At 36.9% G+C, this 19,414-nt stretch overlaps 1 protein-coding gene across 1 annotated transcript in view; it reads right to left on the reverse strand.

The window, feature by feature from the left end:
- Window positions 1-19,414, reverse strand: part of PRKD3 (protein kinase D3) — a 44,965-nt gene that overhangs the window by 13,454 nt on the left and 12,097 nt on the right. Inside the window, exons 3-11 of the mRNA XM_027641707.1 lie at window positions 16,690-16,828; window positions 14,956-15,087; window positions 14,113-14,270; window positions 11,886-12,075; window positions 9,088-9,165; window positions 6,932-7,115; window positions 5,334-5,457; window positions 2,488-2,565; window positions 578-854 (exon numbers count right to left, since the gene is read on the reverse strand). Coding sequence (XP_027497508.1) covers window positions 578-854; window positions 2,488-2,565; window positions 5,334-5,457; window positions 6,932-7,115; window positions 9,088-9,165; window positions 11,886-12,075; window positions 14,113-14,270; window positions 14,956-15,087; window positions 16,690-16,828 — 1,360 coding nt within the window. The remainder of the gene's footprint in view (window positions 1-577; window positions 855-2,487; window positions 2,566-5,333; window positions 5,458-6,931; window positions 7,116-9,087; window positions 9,166-11,885; window positions 12,076-14,112; window positions 14,271-14,955; window positions 15,088-16,689; window positions 16,829-19,414) is intronic.

Consider the following 19,414-nt stretch of genomic DNA (forward strand, 5'->3'; position numbering starts at 1 on the left):
TATAGTACACAACTATATAGTACACAACTATATAGTACACAACTATATAGTACACAACTATATAGTACACAACTCAGCACAAGTTCTTTCCATCACTGATGGTATTTACATTGCAACACTAACTCCTTCTCTTCTCCTTAGCTACTGCGGTCTCACACAATTTAAAAAAAAATATATGTAGGCAATAACATCAAAAAGCATCCAAATTTAGTTCTTTCAAAGTATATGTACATAATCTGAATCTATTTTGTTAGTTATGTATACTAGAAATATCTTATCTATGCTCCCTTTTTACATTCAGCAACTATGTGTTCTTAATGCTCCTACAATAAAACTCTGCAATATGCATTCACATTGTAAATCTGACTCTTTACTACTTCCTGCCACAACAGATTAAAGGATTTGCCCACCCTCCAAAAACCTGAGTGTCACTCTTTAGAAACTTGGAAAATTATGGACCCAATTCAGCAGAGAACCAACAGACAAAACTTCACTCTAAATAAGCACCTTCCTGAAAGGAACCGCTACCATTAACTGCTTCAGCATATGAATAATAGTGCCTTGTCTGCCTGCTTACTGTGATCTTTTCCTTGTCCTGCAGCAGTGCAAACGCTAGCTTGAGGAGTGACTGGCATCAAAGCCTGACGAATGGCTTTCTCCCAGCCCTGAGCTACATCAAGTCCAACTCCGGAGGCAGCAAGAACTGGACTGTGATGACTGCTGCCATTGTTTTCGCCAACAAAGTACACCATCGTGTCAGTGATGATCTCAAAACAGTACGGGTTGCTGCCCTGCACCACGTTTGAAAAATCTCGAGGCTGAGTCACCTGGAGAATTTCTGAAAGTGGAATCTCCTGAAGAAAGACATTAAAGATTAAAAAATGAAAACACACGTAACATATTAATATACTAACACTCAAAACTTGAAGCATTGCAAAGAAATCAAATCAAATACTAAAAAAAAAAAAAAAAACCAAAAAAAAAACAACAAACACCAAGCTTCATAACTAATGACAAACTGTGCATGACCATTGCCCACCCACAGTTTTCTGAATTCCTATATACAAGCCTAGAGAGACTTTAAGGTCCACCAGTTCTCTCTATACAACTATACTATTTTCTACTCAAACTACATTTATATTCATCATGAGACACAACCCCATTACATGTGCAAATGATGCACATCCATAGAATGATCACTTCCCCTTGTAGTTTATACAGTTTAGCTATAGAAGAGCATGACAGGGGAGAAAAGTGAAAATATGACATTAAAAAGAGGATGTAGTTATACAAGCTAGTCAAGAAGCACTGCTTCATGCATCTGAATCATTTTGGGTAAAGATTCTTTCATACAGATATTAACAATTAATACTGACTCCTCCACCCGGTCAGTTTAAGGCCATGGTAAAAAGTAGTACTAGAGAACAGATCTGAAAGAAGAAAGGGTTACAAGTTCACACTAGCTGGGGGAGGACATTCCACATCCATGGGAAGGTGTGCAGGTGCATGCCACTTGCAAGAGTAGTAAACAAGCAAGTGAACACCAGGTTGGCATTAGGGGGACAAGAGACAGTAGTTGATTAAGATGAAGAGCAACTAAATGTAAATGTAAAGGCAAAAACTGTGAATGACTAACAGGAAAGACAAACAACCTGAGATCTAAGCAGTTAAAACAAGGGATGCAAAGGGGCAAGTCAGAGGACTAAAAGCAGTGACATAACAGAGCAACAAGCAAGGAACATATTTTACCAGCTGTGTTTTGAATGCACAGGGCAATACAAGTATCAGAGAGGTCTGAGAAGAGACTGCATTGGTCAAGATAGGGATGACAAGGATCTGGGCAAGTTTAGCTGGGTGTACAGAGAAAAGGCTTGATCTTAGAGATGCTATGAAGGAAGAAGTTGCAAGATTTGGACCCACACCTAAAGGTACAAGACAAGAAAGGGAAAATCCTGTTTATACATTCAAATGCATTTTCTGAATATTCCACCACTGAACACAATACTACATCAACAATACACTAAGCTTCATTTATATAAACTCCAGGCTTCACAGTAAGTTTTCTTCTAAAACTTGTTTGCAACTTTCAGTTGTACAGGTGGGAATAATTTAATTTTGGGAACCTTGAAATAAAATACATAAGCATGCAAATTTTCAGTCACTACTTGGAGAACAAAAAATCCTAGCCTTTATTTGACTGGCAACCAAATTGTGAGGAAAGCTTAATGTGCCAGGTAATTCAGAACAGTACATGCAAAATGTAAGGAGAGACATACTCAAGGGAATTAGAACAGCAGCTGCAAGCACCTTCTCAGAGTTAGTCTTGGTCCTTCTCACTTACAGGCTTTGGCCAACAATTAACCTGGTCACAGTATTGATTAAAAAAGAGATGGGGAAATGCAGATAATACTTCTCACAAGTAGATTTCAGACCTATAAAGCACTGAGTAAATCAAGTGAAACAGAATTATTACTCATAATTAATTACCTTGTAATATTTTGTTCCAGATTCATTTTGGAATAGTGTGAGGCATTTGCTGTCCAGTCTCCAGTAATGTCTTTTTCTCTACAAAATGCAGAGTACAGTTACATAAGGAATAAATCACTGAAGTGGCTTTTTTTATCTCATTATTTAAATTAGAAATGCCTTAAATTACTAAGATAATCAATTAACATTAATCTACAGTTGCATCTTAGACTACAGAAATTAAAAAATAAACTTTTGGAATATAGGGGTTTTTTAATTGAAGAAAAAGCTCAAAAATCATTTCCACAAACCAGCTAAAGTATCATTTACCTTACAGTAATAGCAGCAACAACAGTGTTTACCTCATACAGGAAAAAACAGTTACTATACAGGTTTTATTCTAGGTGCATGTGCTCAAAAAATCTGAATTATTTTAATTTAGTAACAATTGTAACAGACACATTATGAGACTCAAATGGACAAAATACTTCAGGATGTTAAAAAAAAATCAAGAAAGACTAAACAGCCATTTGGTGGAGGTCTTCACCAATGAGAAATATCTTCTCCACCAAAAAGTAATCTGAGTAAACTGTTGCACATTACTGTCTTGTAATTTAAGTGGAAGAATATTCCTCAAAACAAAGAAGCACTTAGAAAGTTAATATGGCTGCATGAATCTAATATACTTTGCTTGCACCATGCTCATATAGTTAGAAACCCATTTTCATTTTTCTGTGACAAAAATCCAAGACCCTTAACTCTGACCCAGGATGACAAAGTTTGAAATATTATTATATTATATAAACTTTGACATATTAAAAGCAGAGCATTTTTGTCATATTTAAGCAGAGCTTAAATCACTTCAGTCATGGGGAAGCTAAAACTACCTATAGGAGTTAGACAAAGAAAGCTCAGTTGTGAATGGAATTCACAACTAATTAACTAAATTAACTAAAAGGAATTCCCACACAGCACTGAATGGAAAATGGGTGAAACCACAAGATTAAACCTGTCCTTTGGACATATATACTCTTTATTAAATCATGAATCAGGAAAGACTTTCGAGGAGGGCAATTAAGGAACAGATTGGTAACTTACTCAGGGATTCAAAATCTGCTCCATACCCTATTCTGAGAAAGGATGGGCTCAGGGTCAGGAAAAGAATAGAGATGATGATACAGAAACTCCACGTTATAAAGAGTGAATATCTTGCTATCCAGGGACCACAAAACGCATACAGACACTGCTGTTAAAATGAACCTGTTCGGAACTGATAGAAAGCCCAAGTTGTCTCAGGAATAGGAAACAGCCTGACATTGCTGAGAATGGAGCAGTCAAGGGAAATAGCCGATGTTGTAATGCCTAGCACGGAAGTCTCCTCCCATTAGGAAGCTCTATGAGATCTTGTTTGGCTGAAGGTACGTTGCTTGGGGTCAGAACACTCCACCTTATTTGTATGGCCTTTTTCAGTAGATGTCATCAAGGTAGCAGCCAGACCGACAGATGAGGAAAATCAAACTAAGCTAAGATGTATCATCTGATCACTGTTCTATGAGGAGGTTCAAAAAAAGTCCACAGAAAAACGTAGTAGTTGTACTGAAAGTTTAAATCAGAGCTGAATACCAGGTCTGCCCTGAACAGTTCTGCTAGAACTATTCACCTTTGTCTGCTACCTGGCCTTAGTTTTCCATAGCTAGCTGATGATAATTGTGACTGTTATGTAGCCTTGACTTTGATCTCCTCTGAAATATGTTAGGTACTTATTTTGGATTGTGATAAATATATCTAGGTATTAGGAAACTGTACCTGAAAGAAATGCTTTGTAAGGCAGTTTCTGACAGATCACTTACAGCGGTCAGGTTAGTTGATGATCACAAGAAACGAAAATATTACAGTAAACTATTATTACCCCTCAGCTTGATTTCAGCAGTGCTTAAATAACTTTGCTTCTCTAAATTCTCTAAGTCCCCTTCAATCAGACACCACAGTGAAAAGAATGCAAATGTATTTATGCTGCCTTTCATGAACAGTCTCAATATGACATAATTCTCCACGAGACCTGGGAACTTCTTGACTTCATCTTTTTCATTCATCTACAAACAGACAAGAGGATTCCCTATCTCTCATCAGATAACACTAAAGAACCCTGTTACTCTTCCTTGTCTTCCTCCTCAACACACAAAACCAAGGAGCTTGCCTAAGAAGGTTTAATTAAGAGATCATTACTGGTAGCACGGGGACCAAACAACATAGTCTTTTTGGAGGATGCATCCATGACCAAGGACATATAGTCAAGCCACAACTCTTTATTCCACTGACATTGAGAGGAATAGTGAGTTTGTTCAGGGGGAGAGGTTGGTATTTAATAATGCTTACTTACAGGTAGAGTAAATTGCTAGAGGAATGAAGGGTTCCCATATCTACACATAAATATTTATAAACATCTAGATCATTAGAATAATATTGTTGACCACTTCAATACTCATCATTTTGTAATCATTTCCATATTTTCTTGTCATAAAATTTTAAAAAGATACAAATATTTAATTCAACTGCTAAAGAGAAAAAAGACATAAGCAAATTATTCCAAATTATCATCTCGGGAAAGCTGAAATACTACACATGCAATTCATTTGAGACAATTTAGAGATGCTTTTCCTTCCTAAAGAGAAGGAAAACTACTGTTCAATCACCACATGAAGAATTTTGAATTAACTACAGTTTCTCCCTTGCACCGCATTTCTTTATAATTAACATCATAGCTAAAGTCTTTAAAATGATACTGTAAATCAGAAAACTTAAATTAGAAATAAAATACACTGGTTTAGAGAATTAACTTAATGTACAAAGAAACTAAAGTAACTGACCAGGTTGTCTCTACTAGTATAGTGAACCATCCATCCTTCTTTCACCATTGTACTGCTCTTCCTCTTTGTGTGTTTGATTGACTGTACAACTCGCATGAGAGGAATATTATTGCTTGTTGAAGGACTAAAAAAAGAACATACAACAATTTAATACGTAACAAGTTAAAATACAACAATAATGCAATTATACCACTACTACACATTTAGTCCATAGTTTTCAGGAACAGGTACCTTTTCTTCCCATACAAATTTAGCTGATGGATGAAATTGATAAAGTATTGATTAGCTCCCACCAGCTCTCCTAGGGCAAGTATTACAGTACTTAAATTACTCTGAGAAACACAAAAGAACCATACTAGAGTGAGGACACCTACAGAAATCATCCTCTCTCAAAACAATTTGCTAAGACAGGTTGTCTTAATACAGCATAAAAATATAATTAACATCAGCATAATTATTATTTTCCCTTGTTTATGTAAGTTGACTATGCTGGTTCTTAATATGGTCACTATGAAGCTCCCTATCTAAGCATACTTTCAATTTATGAAAACATACAAGGGTGTGTCAATTCAAATCACAACTGCACTAGAAAATTCCATCAACACTCAAGGATATTAACTGTCCTGCAGACAAGGATTTGACAATCTCTAATATTCAGAGTCATTAGTTAAATGTACAGGTCTGAATGGCACTGAAGATGAAGTCAACCACCAAGCTGCCTGTCTACCAGACCTCCTACATGTAGCACTAACAAACATCTGTAAATACACAAAATCACCAGGTAGATTCAAACTCAAAAATGTAAAGATGCTTTAACGTGGTATATAGTTACACTATAGAATTGGCTACAGGATGTTGTACATGCCAAAATCCCTGAAGTGCTTCAAATCTGATCAGAAATAAATGGAAAAATCCTACTTAAAGGTAAATGCTACTTCCAGTTCAGGAAGTCCTTGAGCTATAAATCACAAAGTTGGGAAGATATCATTATATGCTCTTCCTCACAAAGTTGCTATTAAGCCCTGAGCTGCAATGACCTTTAGTTTGACCAAATACAACTGCTCTTAAGTCATTAAGAATTACTAAGAAAAACAGGAGGACACTATTCAGAATAATACAGCAAGTAAAGAGACCAAACTTGATTTAGGGAACTATGTAAGTTATTGGACAAAAAACTTCAGAAAAATCACATTCGAGATAAATAAAGCAAACTTTTACCTAAAATGCATATAGACTATGATGCAAATATTAAAATATCTCAACTAATTCCTTTTAAGTCCACACATATATAACAGTAACTAAATCAGGCTAAAGTCACAAAGACCTTAATCATGTATTAACCTTGTTAAGCTATAAATTTTACCACGCTTTGAACAGTTATAGCACAACACTTTTTGCAATTGGAAGCGACTATATTCTTTTAATTTATTTATGTTTCAGATTTTCTTGAGACAGGAGAACTTTAAAAAGTATTTTCAAGTAAAAAAACAAAAACAAAACCCACACAAATGAAAAAAACACTTTCAGCAGTAAAACTGGGCTAATCAGAAACATTTAACTTACAATATTGAAAAAAGTACATCCACCTTATGACTTACCTGATTGTTTTGACAGCTTCCTCATCTTTGTCAGCATCAAGGTCAGATGGATCCATAAAGAAGATTTTGTCCTCTGGAGGAGAGGGTTCTTCAGCATCATCTAGAACTCGACTACCATCACTGTTCATTTCACTGCTGTCGACTTCCATTGGCATATCCAAGTCCTGGCCTGGGCTAGCAGGTTCTGGAAACAACACGTGATTCAGATATTAGTTTAAACACATATTTTAAAAAAAGTACTAAAATCCCTCAAAACTCACAGATTTTTTTCTTCAGTCCACATTTATGCAAATCAATATAAAAGTACAATCACAAAATATAAAATCTTCACGTTTTTGCTGAACGATGCACAATACGCTAATGAACGTTATCAATCTGGTTTTACTAAATGCCAAGAGAGACCCAACTAAAACAACAACCATAGTGAAAGAAACAGTGAATAGCTTAAAGTCTAAACCTAAATCTCATTACGTAATTCTGTTTCACAAGTAATGAGGACAAAGTAACCTTTCGATGGCTAGAGATGACCCAGAGAATTATTCCTGTGCAAATGAAATTCTCCATCAACAGAAACCCAACTCTGCTGTTGTTGCCCTGGTAGCCCATAATAACAAAAGAGAGAATAGGGAGGGTTGTGGTATTGCAGGAAAAGAGAAAAGCATAACACATCTTATCCTCATCTGATTTTCTGCTGGCAGAAGTTCAGTGTTTCCAAAAGGTGTACAACTTGCACTGTGGAAAACTAAGAATTAAGATACAAAAATACCTTCATTTGTAGGGTTTTTTTGGGTTGTGGGGGATATTTTTGTTTGGTTGGTTTGGAGTTTTTCATTTTTTTTTTTTTTTAGCTGACGCAAACTCAATTTAAGAGTGGGAGAAAGAACAAGAACTAAATGACTCCTTACATCCACAGAAGAATTAATATGAAACCGTAGTTCCCAAACTATGTGCCCTAGTACCTAAGCATCACAAGGGTGGTAAAAGCAGGCTGCAGCAACATCATGTTGCACATTACTGCTCATGGCCACCAACCTCAAGATGCAGGCATGAGCCTTGGAGCTGGAGAAGGGAGGTATGAATGGATGGGATACATTTTGCAATGGCTAACAGAGCTGCTGCCCAGGCCTCTGAATCAAGTTGTACAGTTTGGTGTGAACTGCTATACGTCACCAATTTTATTCCACTCAAAAATATGGGTGACAAGGATCAAGGCAACACAATCACAGAATGGCTGAAGTTGGAAGGGACCTCTGAAGGTCATCTGATCCCACAGTCTCCCCGAGTTCATTTCTCCGGCCTGTTGAAGTCCCTCTGGATGGCTGCACAACCCTCTGGCGTATCACCACGGTACACTCTGCCCCATCATCGAGATCATTAACTGAGATGTTGAACAGGACTGGACCCAGTACTGGCCCCTGGGTACACCACTAGTTCCCAGCCTACCACTAGACTGCATGCCACTGATAACCACCCTATAGGTCCACCCATTCAACCACGTTTTAATGCACCTCCCTGTCTGCTCATCCATTTCATATTTTATCAACTTAACACTGATCTAAAACTTAAAAGAATATGACACTAAAAATTCTTCCACAAACTGTTTCCCACATTCCTCTTTCAATTCTGTAAGGTCTACTCAGAAAATAGTCCTACTTTATTGAGGTTTCCAAAATTTAGAGTGGGTTTCTTTGGTTTGGTTTGCCTTGGGTTGTTTTTTTTCCTTTCTCCTTCATCCCCTAAACTGCTGGGCTTACTCTGGCCACTAAAAATCATGGATATGAGAAAGTCATAAAAAATGGTACTTGTCTTCCAATATTTACATTTAAAAATATATATTTAATGGTGAACAATGAGCAGATTGATCACAACAGGTGTTTAAATTTTGTACATTGGGATGACTTCTTGATTTTTCATTTCCCTTGAGCAAACTCAAGCAAAGCATACTAAACTTGCCAAGATTGGATAAGTAAAATTTAAGTCACAAAAGTGTAAGTTTTACAGTGAAACTTCTTCATCTTCAGTGACCACAGGTGAAAAAACTGAGAAGATAAAATTAAAAAATGTAAAATATCCAAAGATGACAGAACCAAATCCTAATGCATCTTGTTCAGCCTAAAAAGATCTGTCAGTATTTGAAAGCATGTTTCTCATCTTACCTCCATTGAAAATCACCTCTCCAAGACAGTCTCGAGGTACTTTAGATGCACAGCGTTTGTGACAGTTGAATCTGCAATCTAAAACAAAAGATAAATAAGCCCATGATATCAGAACCTCACTCCTACTCAGACACTACCATTCTGTCATTCACTACTTCCAAACACAAGCTTCAGTTCAGATTCATACATTTGCATGTAACTAAAGACAGCATCGATGAGGTCACCTCCAGGAGGAAATTAACAATCTTGTCCTGATGTTACATGTTGATTTGTCCCACCACTATTTATTATGTCAGCACTTCCCCTTCCAGTACAAAATAATTTTCTACTTCTCTAGCTTTCTCTGTAGCTATTTTTTCCATCATGATGTAATTTTTCCCATTCTCTCATTTGATCCACATCCTTTTTTCCATTGCTATATGATTTAAATGTCTCACCTCTAACATTTTTCCCCACCTGCCAACTAAGACTTGCAGACATCAGAGGCTCTAAGATCACACACCTATATCACAGAGCAAATGTCTTCTGCAGTAAATACCAAAGTCCAGCTCCCCTACCATTCAGGTTACAGATCTGGCTGACTACTGAAGTTCCATTTCTGTCTGCTGACACAGGGCAGACAGAAAAACATTATGACCAGATTTGGCCTGACATGGAGATGGAATCTAACCTGGATGTGTCCCATTTCTGTACCTGAGGTATCAGATGCAGCCCCTTGAACAACATTAGTGGTATTAACAGGAATTTCCTTTATTAGCACCATCCCTGTAATTTTCAACTCTATCATCACCATGAATTTCAAAAATCCCTATTGCCCCCACAACTGTTTTCATACTGATAATTTAGCCTCTTTTTGCTATCTAAAACAAGTTCAATGTGTTTTCCTTTTAAGCCCAGACAAGAGAAAAGTCATTATCTTTCCATGTTTTGTAGCAAGGAAGCCAAATTCTAAAGCAGAATACAATACTGTTAGGCTTCTGAGTGCCTAGAAGGATGTATCCTAGCAGACCCATGAACTGTCTTTTTTATAGTAGTGGTTTCAGTTCATATTATGGAATACAATTACTTCACTAGTTGGAAGGGGGCTGGAAGAAAGAGACATTTCAAACCCTGTCAGGGAACTAGAAAACTGAGTCTATCCTAATAAATTAAACTACACTCAGAAACAGTTTTGGATACTGCAATACAACTCTCTAGTCTAGTAAATAGTTACAAATACCCCCTGGAATGCTTTTGGCCCACAGCATTAGCACAATCCCAAACAATTCCAAGGTCTAGCTGATAAACCAGAGCATCCTATGAAATTGCTCACAACAGGCAGTCTGCAATGAGCCACCCAGGCTGAGATGCTAAGGAAACGTGTTCATGAACACAGGTCACTTTATCCCAGTTGATCTCAGCGTGCAGTAATGTTTCTGTGCACATTTAATTTATTACCACGAATACAGCCTTAACATCCCAAAGATCATCCTCAGAGTCCAAGTAGTAGCCTGGATGAATTCAAGAAATCCAGAGTACTCAGGATAAGACTGCTGAAAGATCCCAAGTGTTGGGAATGTGCACAAGAAAGTTGGTGGGAAACCTTAAGAATCTGTAGAAGGCAGTATGAAAATATTTGGATTGTTTGATATCAACTCCTGATATACTGAAAATAAGTATAGGATCATACTGCATAAATAGAGGCCTATTAATACATTTATTTCCGTCCCGTGCATATATATAATATTTCTCTAGGTTTGTTTTCCCTCCATAAATGCTATTTTTATCCAGTATCACTCATTTTCCTGAAACTGATGTGGTAGCCCCACTTGTTCAGCTGGATATAGTCACAGCAATTGTATATGGTCTGCAGCATCTGTATGTTAAAACTGCAAAGCATCTTTTTCAGGCTTTATTATTTATATATTACATGTATTCAAGACACACACTGACTGAAAAAAAAAAAATCAAAAACAGTTCAGGATGCAGACTTCAAACAGACTACAGACTGCAAATTAATAACAACAGAAATGAAAGATAAAACTACTTCCTTACTTATATGAGACAGCAGTATTTTTAGTCAAAAAATGTTATCACAGCTGTAAGTTTAAATTTTTTTTGTCTCCTCTGATAAAGCAAACTGAAAATGTATTAGATGACCTCTCTCAAAATGCTGACCTTTAGTATTCACATTTGACAAACTCACATGAGAGAAATGCAAAGTCCTTTCCACATTCATGTTTATGATTCATCACTAGACTTTTGTTTACTGCAACAAACCTGATAGATCTGCACTATCGAGCCATAAAGAGCCAGGAGATCATCACAGTGTCATAGTTATGCCCTGGGAACTGCATGGAAGAGTCTGAGAACTGAAGGCATGCATGTTAACATATGCTACATAAAAACTATGCAGCTGATGAAGTCTAAGCGGGTTCAGGATGGGCACCTACCAGCATAAAATATTTCCAAAAGATAGTAATCAGTATTCTGTACTAGAATAATAGAATGAAAATTCACAAATTCTTTAGCGATGAGTCTAGAAGACAAACACCGAACAAAAGGAAGCACTTCTCGTTTTTATTAATTCATAATTATCCTTCTGGAATTAAGGTGTTCTCAATTCACGTATGATTAAATCTTATTTTTCAGAAAAATGTACAATGCACAGTCTATTAAAATGAAAATAACAGTTGCTGTAATCTTCTCAAAATTACACTGCCCTATTTTGCAGTATGCAAACCACCTAAGCTGAAATTTGTTTTAAATACAAGACCTTTATTGAAATTTATCACTGCAGCAGAAAATGAAATTGTTACCTTTACACTGCATGCCTTGGCGAAAAAGGCCCTTAAGCAGCCGTTTGCAGTACTGGCATATGGTGGGACGAGTGTAGGAGTGAACAGCAAAGGTGTGTGGAACCTTCACTCTGCAAAGCACCATCTTTTCCATCCAGATGGGGCGGCCACTCCAAGAGGGAATTCTTTTACTCGGTTCTGGGCAGCAGCGCTGGAATAAAGAAGGTGTACATAATGTGCACCAAAAAACAGTTTTACTGCCATGACTGCTTTGAAAAGTCACAGCTGTCAGGCTAAGTCTGTGGTGACTGTGAGGAGGCAAACAATGCACCCATTTTTAACCATGTCTGAAAGGAGGATTCTGGGAACTACCGACCTGTCAGCCTCACCTCTGTGCTTGGGAATATCATGGAGCAGATTCTACTAGAAGCTATGCTAAGGCACATGGAAGACAGGCAGGTGACTTGAGACAGCAAGCATGGTTTCATCAAGGGCAAGTCCTGCCTGACCAAACTACTGGCTTTCTACAATGGAGTGACTACATCAGAAGACAAGGAAAGGGCTACAAATGTCATTTATCTGGACCTCTGTAAAGCCTTTGACACAACCACATCCTTCACTCTAAATTGGAAAGATGGATTCAATGGGGGGACTTTTAGGTGGATAAGGAATTGCTTGGACAGTCACATTCAGAGGGTCAATGGCTCAGTATTCTGATAGACATCAGTGACAAGTGGTGTCCCTCAAGGGCTCATACTGGGACCTGTGCTATTTAAATGCCTTCATCATTGCCACACAGAGTGGGATTGAGTCCACCCTCATCAAGTTTGAGCATGTTACCAAGCTGAGTGGTGCAGCTGACACACGAGAGGGACAGGATGCCATACGGAGGGACCTGGACAAGCTCGAGAAGCGGGCCTTACTGGAAGCTCATGCAGTTCAACAAGGCCAAGTGCAAGGTGCTGCACTTGGGTCAGGGCAACCCCCAGTATCAATACAGGCTGGGGGATGAACAGCTCGAGAGCAGTTCTGCTGAGAGGGACTTGGAGTTGCCGGTAGATGAAAAAAAAAAAGTCAGTGGGGTTGTAAGGGAGGTGTTGACTCAAAGTGACCAGATAAGAAACCAACCTGGCCAAGAAGACATTCCGGTACTGTAAAACAAAACCAAGAAAACACCAGATGGAAAAGCCTTATAGAGAACAGGAAAGTAGGTATGAACCTTTATTTCCACAGATGATAAAATGGTAAATATTTGCTCATTACTGTTTTTTATTTCTTAAGCAACCTGTCAAGGTTCACAGACAGCAAATACAGACCTCCATACAGAGGATAAACTGGAAAACACTAGAAGTAGGCAAACCAAATTCCAATCAGTACCTCAAGCTGTCAGTTTATAAAACCAAAGTATGGCATGCCTGTTAGGCAAGAGTATTTAGAAAATTTAAAAATTATTTTGAAAATTAATCCCCTAAAAAAAAAAAATCTTTGAAATTAAGTTAAAAGAAAAACTTTAGCAATTAAAACAGAAAAGGCGTTGAGTATAACAAAAAAGAGGTATCGAAGAGGTACTAAACATGCACATAGAAACAAAAGTTAAATTCTGTGATAAATGGTTACAATTCTATGTTCACTGAATAAATCTTACCAGTAGTTACAAACATCAGAATATTTCTTCATGACTAGGTTTTTATAGCCTCTAGCTAAAATAAATATGTTCTTGAACTAGGCTATACGATTTGTATTTTAAACTATGATTAAACTAAGAATGGTTACACTGTAAAGTAATAGATAAGTAGAAAAGACTAAGGCACAATCAAACAAATGGATCTAATCACTGCCTGTCCTGTCTTACGATCCCAATATAGTTGCAATATAATTGATAACCTCTCAGCAATCATCATAACCATTATAAAAAGGAAGTCCTATGGATGACTGTTTTTACTGTAAGCCCTTGATCCCCTACATCCTCCTTGATAGGGTTTGGGGTTTTTTTAGATTAACTCTGTGAAAAGCTTAACAGCATATCAGGAACGCTCTCTCCTCCCCAGCATAAAAGCCTACAATTTGTATCCCTTTAGCCAAGTAACTATTTTATCCTGATACCATAATTACAGAATGAATCTGTATTACAAAGAAGGCAAGATGTTTTATCATTCTGAAACCAAAGTTCTCAGAGTTCACATAACCATGAGTGAAAGGCTAATAACAATTTAATAGCAGAAATTGATTCCCCTTTCACATTACGTACTTCTTCAGAGGCAGAGGATGTGTGTTCAGCTTGTGCTGGTCTCGGAACTGAAAGCCCTGCTCCTGGTAAAGACACGTTAGACAGACGCCTCTTTCTCACTCCACTGCAGTTGTTTGGAATCTTGAAGGCACATCGTTTATGGTAGTTTAAACCACAACCTGGAAGAGTAGTTTTTTAATTCAAAAAAACTCCCAACATTCCAAGTAACAAAAACTGTACTAACGTTTTGACCACGCAGTTTTAAAAAGATGATCCAAAAATTGTAAAGGCAGAAATAGAGCGTTGTGTTAAATGCTCTTATTTTAGTGCTCTTGATGCAATTCACAGAAACAGCTTTTTCTGCAGTACTTCTTATAGTACTGGTCTCTAGTAAGCCCAGCTCGAGAAACAAGGAAGCAGCTGATCTCCCACCACCAGGAGGCTTTCACCACTCCCTCACTTTGGAGCACAGAGCCAGAGAGAAGCCAGTGAGAAGGCAGCTTCAGTACCTGACAGCAGGCTGCAGAGTGCTCGGCAGCCAGCTGGATGAAAGCCACAAGGAAAGGGATTCCCCTTTGGGAGTCTCTCCAGAGTGTGTGCTCCTTGTGCAAAGAACACAGGGTCATAAGCTAGCTATTTGTTTCAAAGTGGGAAACAAGAACACTTCTTAAGTCATTTGCCCAAGGTCATGCACAGTTTGTGTTAACACCAAGATCAGAACTTGGGTTTTCTGATGCACAAACCCTTCCAACAATGAAATAATACATTTATCACTTGCTAATATACCAAACACGATACTATTTCTTCTTCCTCATCTTCTACAGATATAGACACACACAAATACACTAAATATCATAGACTTACCTTCACATTTTAATCCTTGTCGTACCAAACCCCAAAGCATCTCTCCGCAGTAGTCACAAAAAGTTGGAGCCTTGTAGGAATGCACATAAAGTGCATGAGGACGAATCTGGAAATCTTCAACTGTAGCCAAAGCTTTTAAAAAATTGCAGTAAGTTATGGTTCTTACCACTGGGTCAACAAGGATTTATGGAAAGAACATGCTGTGTTAAAAATGGCTAATTCAAAGAACACTAGTGAGCTGTTTAAACATCAGCATTTTACTGTATGCCATTTAAATACACATTTAGAAGACTACATGGTTTTCAGTAAACTTTTTTATTGAGGAAAAAGATCCACTGGACTCTGTAGGCTAATGGCCACAACCAATCAACAGTATGAGTCCCAGTGTTGAAAATCTCACTAAGTTGAAGGTAAGTACAAGAAGCTTTGCTAAAAATAACAGCAAACATTTAGAAGAGCAACTTAATTTTCAAGCTGTTTTGTAATCTACAAAATTTTCAAAGAAAAGACAGTTCTACAGGTTAGATTTTTATCTTCTAAAGGACTTTTTCAGTAAAAGTTTATTAGATTGAATTCTTTGTGTATCAAAACAGAACTGTGGATAGAGTTTCCAGGGAACACTGCAAACTTCACTAATAATGTTCTTTTTCTTAAACAAGCATAGATATATTTAAATTAAAAGGTATTTAACACCTTGCCCTAATGGCTACTCATTCTTTGATCAAATAAGTACTAACACTTTCTATTCAGATTCTTTTTTTAAAAACCCTACTGAAAGAGATTTACATGTCTACAAATTCCTCAGTTCAGGTCTATCAGTCTATAAGGAAACTGTCAGAGACTGTCAAAAGACACAGCAAATTTTCCAAACATGCCATTTATGAGAAGCAATGAAAAGCTCAAACCGAGATGATCAATTACTGAACACCCCAGACACACCTACAACAGTAGGCCTTGAAATGCAGCCAAGGAACTCAATTTTACGGCTCTGGAATTCATATTTTATTGATCAAATTTACACCTCTAATCCCATGAGAGTCAAGAGGTCTCTCTTCCTAAAATGTAACCTCAGTTTGGCACTTCATCCTCAAAGTCTTAAAAAAACTGCTTGTTACTAAGTCCAGCTTTTATTTGTAGTTTAACTATAGCTGGCTCTTTTGACTGAATTTGACAAAATATTGATTAAACACATACAATGAGAAACAGTTAGGGCTGGATTTTTTTTGTCCCAATTATTGAAGAGTACTACAGGTTAATAACCACCATTCTAAGGATTTTATCATTTAAAGAAACTGTTTTTAAGTACTACAGTAAGTCTTAAGAGTGTGTTCTTACAGGTATGAAAGCCTTACAGCAGTATAAGCCATCATAGAACAAATAGATAGAGTTAAGCAAAAGAAAACAAATTACAGGGTTGGAAGAACAAATTCTGGATCCAACCTGCATTTTACCTTAAGTAATTATAATATTATATTTATATAATTTCATATTTGCATAATTCAAATTTATTTATAATAGTAAACCAGAAGAAGAATAAATAGGACAACAAAAAAATAACAAAACTGAGTATTGAAGCACCAGTATCACTCAGATTTTCTTGGAAACCTCTACCCCAAAGTATATAAGACTTAAGTCAAAGAGTTTAAGGCACGTACAAAAATAGTGCTCCATGAAGTCCTATTTTCTATTAATCTACTGAATAAACCATTGTTCCACTGTTAAAATAATACCTACCAGAGAGTACAACCTCAACAAGATCTCCCTCATGTATCTCTTCTGCTGATGTAATTCGTTGCAAAATATTATCTGAGTTCAGGTCATGACGGAACAGGAGAATTTTGTCATACATGCCGAAGAAACCACACTCTGGGAACTGCAACAGAAAACAAACTCTGAATTAATACATGTTTTTTGCTAATCCTATCCATCGACGTTTTTAATAACATCTACAGAACTCAAGTGTTTTAAAGTGTTTCATGGAAACAAAATTGGTCTGCTTATTTTTGAGGAAACAAAGGATCTTCTGAACTAAAATGTTGCATAACAAGTTAAAAAACAAACAATGACAAGACAAAAACCAAAACAAAAAAACCACCAGAACAAAACATACTAAAACTCATCAACTTCTTCCCTGTTGCCCCCCCGCCCCAACAGTCACACTTTTTTTACAGCTGAAAAGAAAAAAAGGTAAGCTTTTTGTTTCTTTGGGTTTTTAGTCTCTCAAACCTGCATAATCAGTCTGGCAAGTGAAAGCCAATGGAGGTCTCTAACTTGGATACCACTACCTGTAATCCTTATTTCACAGATATTCTGGTCAGGCAGGTATTCATCTCAGGACTCAAATCCCCACAAGGACAGAAGATAATATTGCAAATCCATACAGGAAATAGATACACTAAGTAACATGCCATTTTTACATGACACTTCACTGAAAAAAATATCTTTCTTGGTTTGTATTTTCCCTACTCCTCAAAATATTGTCAAGTGTGAGCAAAACTTCCTAAAATGAAGACTTCTTAAAATGAAAAGCTTAAAAGCAAATATTTCACAGAGAGAAAGAGCAGGAACAGACCGTGGAGATGAATGAGTACCACTCAATTAGCTACTCTGGCCTTTTTGTTTAAACTGGAATTCAAACTTGAGGTAGGAACACACACACATACAAGAAAACAGGAAGAATGCAGGAAAGAAATATGGAAAAGCCCAGAAGAAATTTTCAATTAATGAGATAACAGACTACAGTTTTACTGAGTTAATTTAGATCTTACACAGTCAATAAGTAACAGGACCTAAACCCCATGAAGCTTGGGGTATATTAACTGTACACTAAAGAAATCAAAGACTTGTTCTACCAAATCAGAGACATTATGAAGGTATCCATCATGCCCATTGTTTTCACACTCTCTTTCCATTCAGAGAAAAAATAATGTCCTCTCTACAGCAGTAATTTTATCTGAAATATCAAGTTGTTCTTCTCTGTTTTAGTGTGCACACACTACACAATTACATTACACATAATACTGAAGAATTTCTGGAAATTCTGCTCTGGAAAGCATACTACCTACCTTGGACAGTCACAAAGAGAGGAAGAATTTGTGCCACTAAATGCACATAAAACCAAAAGACAGAGCTGGCAAATTTAAACTGACACCAGCAGATATTTAATCCACAGCACCAAGAAACTGATTTACTGGGCTGATGCCAAAGCAGCAGGCTCCTTCATCTGCCTTTGGAACTCTTCTTTTTCCAATTGTCCGAAGATCATTTGTATTAGGAAAACAAATATATAAGCTTGATAATTAGCTGTGCTGCCCAAATATGTCTCAGTATCTCTGCAAGCGTGCACAGGACTTGGCTTCATATTCAGAGCATGCACAGATACAGTATGCTAATAATTCTTCCAAGGAAACTAACAGTTCTTTATAAGTGAAACACTGCATAAACCTACTTTAGGCTCTAACTCAAAATTCCACCGTGCCTTGATGGACAAGAAAACAAGTTATATTTACATCATTAAAATAAGTGCTGTGAGGTTTTATTCCTTGATATTATATGCACTGTTAAGCTAGGTATCATATCTTAATGCTAGTATCAACAAGAGGAAGGTACCACCTCAATGCTACCATCAATTGTATCCGCAAGATAACTCCTATCAATTGCATCATGCTGCTGAAAACTAACTTACAACAAAAGGGAGATAAAAATCAACATGACTATGGTATGTATCTGCCTGCAGATAAACACAACTTCTTTTATTAATGCCAATATTACTTTCAGCTGCCAGGAGGGATAACTCACAATCCAGGGAACCAGGGTGAACTCTCTGTATTAAGTTCACAGAACCACCTATAAACCACAGATTTTAAGGAATCTCTAAGATACTTCACAGGTTTAAGTCTCCTTCTCTTGATAAAGACGTGATTGTTTCTTTTTTTTTTTTCACTCTTTGAGACCATAAACATACTATGCAGCTGCCAGAATATCCCTGCACATATTTCCCCAACCCTAGTAACCAGAGGTCATATAATAAGTGCTGCCCAAGTAGCACTTATTTTAAATGCTATGACCATATTTATTCTGCATTTGCACCATTTACCCCTTTTCATGTACAAATCCTGGATTTATTAAAATGTTTTAAACACACTACATTAACTTTCATTACTAAAAAGCATTAACTGACACAATAAACTAGAGTTAGAGATGAATACTCAAGTCCTCTTTGTGACAGCAAGTGTAATCTTTAATGAGACACTACATTCCTTAGAAAGCAGCATCAACGTTAACTCCAGAGTTTGTAAATAACATTATAATGCCTATAATTAAGATTTGGTTTTCAAATAAATTCCAGACAAATGCAAAATTAAATTCTACAGAGTAAAAGTATTGTAAAAAAAGCAAAATCATCTATTACAGATTGTTAGAACTGTTGGCATCAACACCCTCGTTTGGTTCTCGATTA

Source organism: Corapipo altera, unplaced genomic scaffold, assembly GCF_003945725.1.
Source record: "Corapipo altera isolate COAL_440 unplaced genomic scaffold, ASM394572v1 48b, whole genome shotgun sequence".
NCBI lineage: Eukaryota > Metazoa > Chordata > Aves > Passeriformes > Pipridae > Corapipo > Corapipo altera.